This window comes from Cyclopterus lumpus, chromosome 15 (genome assembly GCF_009769545.1).
Source record: "Cyclopterus lumpus isolate fCycLum1 chromosome 15, fCycLum1.pri, whole genome shotgun sequence".
NCBI lineage: Eukaryota > Metazoa > Chordata > Actinopteri > Perciformes > Cyclopteridae > Cyclopterus > Cyclopterus lumpus.
The window spans coordinates 21,386,200-21,393,908 of NC_046980.1; the positions used below are offsets into that span (position 1 = coordinate 21,386,200).

Consider the following 7,709-nt stretch of genomic DNA (forward strand, 5'->3'; position numbering starts at 1 on the left):
ATGGATCGTATGAAATTAGTCCTGCAGTACTTTCAGTCCAACTCCGAGTCCATCTCCAATGGAATCTGTATCATCCTGGCCTTAGTCAGTGTCAAGCTCTACACCAGCTTTGACTTCAACTGCCCATGCCTTCCTCAGTACAACAAACTGTACTCTCTGGGAGTGATGATCGTCCCGCCCATCATACTGTTCTTCCTGGGGGTCCTGGTCAACCGGCACACAGGCGTCATGATGGACGAGTGGATGAGACCCGTTGGAAACAGATCCAAAAATCCTGCTGTGGTAAAGTGAGTCAAAGATTCACTTCTTTATTTACTAAAACAGTATATCGCCAATTAAAGGGAGATTGGAGAATGGTCAGTAATAGCTGGTGAAAGCGGTATCCATGGAGGTCTTATTTATAACCGCAATATTTATCTACCTTTAACGCATTTTTATGTCTGAGATTCTCCCTTTTTACTTGCATTTTTCTTTGGATACGTATTAAATAAGCATTGTTGGACGAATTATACATTACAATCCGTAATTGTTATGCATAGGACAATAAATAACCTGAACTTGGAAAATTGAGCTAATCCTTTAAATCCAGTATTCATTATGCGCTGTAGATTGCCCAATATCAAATGTAGCATAATGACTACAGCGACTGGACTTTTCCTGCATATGCTGCTGACACTATGCTTTAAGGGGATATTTGAGGGCCAAGCTGTGGACAATGTGGGGATGAAAACGTGTTCGATGTCCTCCTCCAGGTACCTGTTCTCCGCCATGCTCCAGAGGGCCATGCTGGCACCAATGGTGTGGATCCTGGTCACTTTGATGGATGGAAAGATCTTCATCTGTGCCTTCAGTGTTAGCGTGGACCCTTCCCTCTTCTCAGGTATCGGCAAACACATGCAACATGCTTCATAGAGGAATACATAATGCAATGCAACCTATACCGTTACCGTTATTGCATACTTTGTCGGTATGCTGTATCCCGTGGTATTTTTTCGCAGGTTTGCCCAATAATACGGGTCTGGATGTGATCAAAGTCATGGCCAAAGTGCCCTGCAAGGAGGACATTATCTTCAGGAACAGCTCTTTCCGCAAAGCAGTCTCTCGTTACGTTCGCTGCTATTCACAAGTAAGCTGTTCCAGCCTCAGCGTGCATACACACAAACACATCTTTGTACTTTTCATGTCACGAAGTCCATCAATCAGCAGTATGCTCCGTAAGGTCAGGGTCAAGGGTTTACTCCATATATCCAGTCCGATCTATGGAAAGTACAAAGGGATAAACCCCTAACCCTAACCCCTAACTCTAACCCACCCTAACCCAATGTAACTTGTCGCTAAATGTCTCTCGGCCTGTCTAAGGCAGTCGGCTGGTCCATCCTCCTCTTCCTCGTCGTGCTGGGAGCAATGGGACGCCTCGTCAAGCCCTATTTCGACGACCACGCCACGTCCCTGCAGACGCGCTACTGGAGCAACTACCTCGACGTGGAGCAGAAGCTCTTCGACGAGACCTGCGTCCTGCACGCCCGCGACTTCGCCCGCAAGTGCGTGGTGCAGTTCTTCGACGACATGCGGGAGGATGCCGTGCTCCATCTTCCCCAGCCGCTCATCGTCTCCAACCCCCACGGGGAGTGGGAGGATGAGGACGAGGAGAAGCTTCACGGGGTGTCAAGGCAGGAACAGGTGGACCAGCTGCTCACCAAGTGGTACTACAGTAAACCGGAGCTGGACGTCACCAGGATAGCCCACAGACCCAAAACGTGCGTCACCTGGGAGGACTGTGACGGGAAGACGTTATACTCTGATGTGTAGGACGCACTGTGCCGTAGAGCTGCAGGGTTAATCGTGTCACGACCTCCCTACCATGAAGCTGGCGCCATGTTTGATGTAGGTTACCTGTGTGTAGCATGGCCACACGCAGAGTTTTGGAAATGCAGAGGTCCGAAATCTGAGCTAACTAGAGGGTTTTTTGATCAAAATGTGTGCATTTTAAGAAGTTTGTAGACATTTTGGATAATAGTTTCAAAACCAAGTTGGCAGAAGCATTAAATAATCTGCGGGGAATGATCCACACGACAATCTGGAAATACAACAAAGGGCAAAAGGATCACAAAACATCTGTAAATGAATGTTGGCTATGTTTAATTAATGTGAGTAAAGTAAAAGCAACTAAAGGTCTGTTCTCTCTCTTTTTCCGTCACTCGTCTCTCGTGCCAGTGTTGCTATGATTTAGCGAAAATCATATACACCTTCTTTATTTCATCCTTATGTTTGAGTTTTTAACACATTTTGGATTTGAGTTGTAGAAATGTGTCTCAAGCAGTCGAAAAGCGTAAGCAAAATGTGTGTTTTACAATAATATGTTTATACAATAATACTAATATTGTATAAACATTATTGTAAAACACACATTTTGCTATAATTATGCGAGGCGTTGATTTAAATTGAGTTCATAGGTTAAATTGCATAAACCAAAGAACCTATTTCTGTGGTAATAACATAGTTTGAAGGGGATCGTGTGAGTTTCTCCATCACCTTCTCTCTTTGTTCATCCCTCAGTCACCACGCCGTGTCCCGTATCTCTTACCTTCCCAAAGCAGAGCTTTGATTGACAGTCGTTTCATTTTCAAGACACAGACGCTGTTGGTCAGATGATCTCCGTCTGGGGATGAATGGCATTAATCTGCAAGCAGTCCACTAGTTGAATGATCTGGTTACCTGAATTGCACTCTGCATGGATTCACCCGGGTCTCCTCAAGGTGATGACACAAGCAAAGAACCACGATGTCGAGAAAGGACGTTGTCGTAACGACAAGATCGTCGGCCATGCCAAGTAAGGTCAACGGTTCACTTACTCATGATCCAGAAATGTCAACTTCATCTCGTGACCTTCATTCAGCCAATGGAGCTGGCACAGGGGTCCCCACCGGACCGGACCGCAACCTTTCACACAGGTTATACATCATGTGGCTGTTCACGGGTGGAGATGGTAACCCCTGTCTCTGTTCACCGGTGGCCTCTGGTATCAGATGCGAATGATCTTCTATGAAAATCAATCTGTTTGTTTGTATCACGATTGAGGTCTTTGGCTTGATTCTTTTGTGCTTCTGACTTCTACAAATATCGTATCATTTTGATTTGACTGTGTTGGGGTGCGAGTGCTGGTTTTGCATACAGGTTGTTGACATGCAGCTCATTCACACAGAGTGATGGAAACATGCAAATGGCCGTTTGGGAACCCAAATCCTCAACGGACTCTCACAAAGGTTTTTATTATATTAAGTTCGCTTTAAAGATGCACTTCTACATATTTCTACATTAACAACGTATCAAATCTGTGTATGTGGTCGTTGCCGTAGTTACAACCGCTGATAACGATCACCAACTCTGCAGTTCCCCTCAGCGCTATGGAGCAGACAAAGACTACTTCAGATGAATGAGGAAGATGCTCCGAAAACTGCTGGATGGAAATAGGCAATTGTTTGCTAACATGGCGGCCGGTGCTGAGAGACATGGGGCAGGGGGGGAGAGGAGGAGAGGGGCAGGGGGCACAGCTCCAGGTGGAAAAGAGGAAGAAGCCTTTTTACTTTCTTATTTGTAAGTGCCCGTCTAGCTGTTGGGTTAAAACTCGCAGTTCCTGGGCTGTGCCGCTTTCGTCCTTCTTTTTTTTTTTTCTTCTCATATTTCTATGTGAGCAACACGTGTTTTTCATTTACAGACCACCTTTTTTTTCTTCTTTTTTTTTCCACTGTAGAGGAAACCAGAGAGCAGTTCCTGCCTGTGAGTCATCACTGGTGCCCCAACAAAGTTGCACGCAAAAGCAGTGGCTTCTCTTTTTCACTCCCGACTTATGTATAAAGTTGATTTTGTGTTTTGGACTCCCCAGTTTTTCCTGACATGTCATTCCACCGGATGCTGCAAATGGATCATAAAGTCTGAGTCACATGTCCCGCCTCAGGACACTTCCACAGCGTGAGTTTGCATGACTTTGTTCTTTGTTTTCAATGAAGGGGCAGGATTTATGTAAAAATAACATCAATCGGAGTATGTTTTTTTGATTGTTCTTTTTTGATTGAGTAAGTATGACTTAAGTCTTAGACTTATTTCCCCCAACTAAACTGAATCCATTCACTACAAAGCAGTCATTCAGGCTACAGTAATAAGCAATGCTGTGTGAAACAGAAACATTTCTAAAACTCCTCGTTCTTTTATTTATTTCCCTTTTCTTTCTCCGTCTGCAGCCCAGCCGACATTCCTGTAAAACCAAACTCACGGCTCTGCCGCGTAATTCTCAGCAAAGACACCCGACATCCCACCATGGCAGCTGTAGCGCTCGTCACAGAGAACTTTAAGTTTGTGTCGCTCTTCTTCAAGAGCAAAGATGTGATGATCTTCAACGGTCTGATTGCTCTGGGCACCGTGGCCAGCCAGACTGCATACAACGTTTTCGCCTTCGAATGTCCTTGTTCGTCTGGGAGGAACTACCTCTACGGCCTGGCGACCATCGGCGCTCCGGCGCTGGCATTTTTCCTTGTGGGAATAATGATGAACAACAGCCTTTGGGACCTGGTGTCTGAGTGTCGGCTCAGAAGGTGCCGGAAGCTGTCGGGGGCCTCTGCCTTTGCGCTGCTGGGAACCATCGTCGGTCGAGGTATGGTGGCTCCTATAACGTGGGTAGTTTTCTCATTGCTGCAGGGCCAGGCGTACATGTGTGCCTTCAGCGAGTTCGTGGACCCCGGCACGCTGGAGGGCTTCCCCTCGGGTCAAGGGCGGAAGGTCATGGCGAAATTCCCGTGTCAGGACAGCGTTCCAACAGAGCTGCGAAGCTTCTGGGCCGAAGTTGAGCGACGACTGAAATTTGAATCTCAGGTAGTGGAATGCTTTATTTTTTATTTCTTTTTTGCAAGACGGGGCTTCATTTTTGTCAGGACCTGTAGTGTTTCCTGTTTTATTTTGAAGTCCTTGTCGCTCGTGTCCTCTGTTTCTCTGCACTTCCTGTCCTTGTGATTGTCTGCCCGGTCCCTGATTGTTTCCTCCTGTGTCCAATCACCTGCACCAGCCCTCTGTATTTAAGTCCTGTTTGTGTCATTCCCCTTTGTCGGTTTGTCTTGTCTAGATCATTGAAGATCATGTGTGTGAGCCTGTTTTGTTTGTTTTGAATCCTGTTGAGCAATAAAGTTGCCTTTTCGAGTGTTGATGGCGTTTGGGTCCAGTTACCTGCAGCTGCACATAACAATTGTATCCATACACATTGGTTTAGTGTGGCTATTACAGCTGGGCACATGTAAGGGATGTTAAATATCGATCAAAAATAAAGGCCAGCCGCTACGTTTGATCTTATTCACCATCAAAACCCATGAAAGGAATAACTTACACATGAGGAGTTACACTTATTTGCTTTCTTTCCAAAATAAAAGCTTGAAACCCATCTCCTAGGGACCTGGAGTGTGGACATAGTTAGCCTATTTTAGCATAAAGAACAGGACTTTTTTTTGGCACGTGTGGAGCAATGACACATATTTGTCTACATATTTTAATATGTAGTCATGATAACATGTTTAGCTTCACGACTAAAATGAAAGACCCAGTGGCATCTCATGACGCTCCCCAGAAATTGTAATTCCATCGTGTTTGGCCACGGTGTAAAATGTGCTTCAAGACCCGGCGTTCTTCCTGCGGGGTTGTTAGAGAGATGGCGAGTAGACAAAGATATTAATATGAACTAGCAAACACGAATCGATTGCCTCAGAACCTGTGTTGACCTCAGTGCTCTCGGTTCTTTTCAGCTGATAGGCTGGCTGCTGGTGGCAGTAATGTCAGTGACGGTGTTCCTGATCCTGTGCTTGAAGCGCTGCTCCTCTCCACTCGGCTACCAGCAGGAGAACTACTGGTCCCAGTACCGCTCGAACGAAAAGACCCTCTTCCAGCGCACGGCGGCTGTCCACGCCCGCCTGCTGGCCGCGGAGAACGTTAAGACCTTCTTTGGCTTTGTGGACCTGGCGACGGACGAGAAGGAGCAGCTGGCTGAGCACCAGAGTGCCGGTCCCATCTGCAGCACCAACTGGAACAGGGTGACTGGCGTTTACCTCTACAGGGAGAATAAAGGACTGCCTCTGTACAGCAGGCTCAACAAATGGGCCACGTACAGCTTGGAGAACAATGTGGAGGCCATGGAGAAGGAGATGGACGTGCTCAGCTGAACGGATCCTTCTGGACACAGCATAAAGGCGTCAGTACACTTCAAACTGAGTGGGTCATCAAATAGCAACTACGGTGCAATCCCCTCTCCTTCGTCTCCTTTCCGACTCCATAACTTTCTCTGACAATTGCAGTAACTTTTCCGAAAACTGTTTCAATGATACCTCATGAGACCCGTTTAGTTTGAAGCATGCCGAGCCCTTTAGTTCATTATCAATACAACTTGTTAATCCTCGGCTATGGAGGGCGGGTTCCACAAAGGCATGGGAGAACGCTACCACTCGTAAAACGTAGTCTGCTTGGTCACATATACACATATGTGTTTGTATATGTTTGTTTTGTGCCACTCAAAATTCTCGGAAAAAAGTACCCTTTTGATTTACGGTGTTTCAGTGTGACCCAAAAATATGAAATTATATAAAACGAATACAAACATAGAGCGCACTTCGGTACGTTTACCTACGGTATTAACATGTGGTCTGTGTCTTGATATGCACACCGTGTGTGTTGACAAGACCGCCTGCTCGACCTAATTTGCTAATCAAATTTGATCACAACACAGGTTGAAACGACCAGGTATAAATATGGTGCTAGATAAAGGATTTGACTGGAATCAAGTACAGATTCCTCATTGAAAAGGTTACGTTTGCAATGTTCCTTTTAAAAGTTAAGTTCCTTCATTAATAAAGTCAAAATCAATACGTTTGGCAGTATACTGTTTCTATGGGCTGCATCTCTTCTCCAGTCCAGACATCTCTATAGATGTGACATTGAATGTGGTCCTGATTAAGTCACCTCGTCATTTTTTATGGGTTATGTGACGTTCATGACTCAAACATCTGCTGTGGAGTCCTTTTTTTTTAGACTTTTTCATCTCTTTCATTACTGTGATTACAATCAAGCGTGGTCTCTTGTCATGCGATCCCCAACATCGAACTTGGGATGGTCCCTGTGTTTCTCTTCGGGCTCTTTACACAAATGTCTAAATGATTGTCTAAATGATTTTTTAAATATATATGCGGTGGAAACGTATCATAGTGTTCTGTTTAACTTATATTGCTGAAGTCTGAATAGACACGGCACATCTTGACCTCGTCAATATTAAAGTTTATCTTATTATTGTTTTATGTTCAGGGTGCTATTTTGTCTTTCTCTCACACCCCCTTACTCGACAGGGCCGCAGACAAACCACCTCCCACAGGCATGCACCAAGGCCTCGGTGCATGAGGGGAGGAAGGAGGAGCAGGGGGGAAGGGCAAACATGATTGAATGTGTATAAAAAACTCTGTTGAACTATTTTTCTGGTGCAGACCTCCTAACCATCTGTGTCCATTCAATTGAATTATTTTCACGTATCTGTTTAATAAATGCTTAAAGACATTTGAGTGTTTCACGTCACATTTGTTTTCTCTAAAGGAGATGGAAAAGGGTCATTTCTATAACACAATGGAATTCAGCAGGAACTCAGCTTCTCATACAATTTGTCAGCCTACTTCTAAAAATTACACATGACG

General features: G+C 45.2%; 2 protein-coding genes across 5 annotated transcripts; both read left to right on the forward strand.

The window, feature by feature from the left end:
* calhm3 (calcium homeostasis modulator 3) lies at positions 1–1,809 on the forward strand. The gene is made up of 4 exons (XM_034552606.1): positions 1–287; positions 753–880; positions 999–1,126; positions 1,360–1,809. The coding sequence occupies exons 1-4, from the start codon at positions 1–3 to the stop codon at positions 1,807–1,809; spliced, it is 993 nt and encodes a 330-aa protein (XP_034408497.1).
* Positions 1,810–3,571: 1,762 nt separating this feature from the next.
* LOC117744482 (calcium homeostasis modulator protein 2-like) lies at positions 3,572–7,575 on the forward strand. 4 transcript variants are annotated; one of them, XM_034552809.1, is made up of 5 exons: positions 3,580–3,594; positions 3,752–3,777; positions 3,884–3,969; positions 4,239–4,866; positions 5,784–7,575. In XM_034552809.1, exons 4-5 carry the CDS (start codon positions 4,315–4,317, stop codon positions 6,195–6,197), a joined length of 966 nt encoding a protein of 321 aa, XP_034408700.1. In that variant the 5' UTR covers positions 3,580–3,594; positions 3,752–3,777; positions 3,884–3,969; positions 4,239–4,314; the 3' UTR covers positions 6,198–7,575. The 4 variants fall into 4 exon arrangements, with proteins under 4 accessions (XP_034408699.1, XP_034408700.1, XP_034408698.1 ...); XM_034552808.1 differs by having other exon boundaries at positions 3,572–3,777; XM_034552807.1 differs by lacking the exons at positions 3,580–3,594; positions 3,752–3,777 and having other exon boundaries at positions 3,785–3,969.
* Positions 7,576–7,709: the final 134 nt, after the last annotated feature.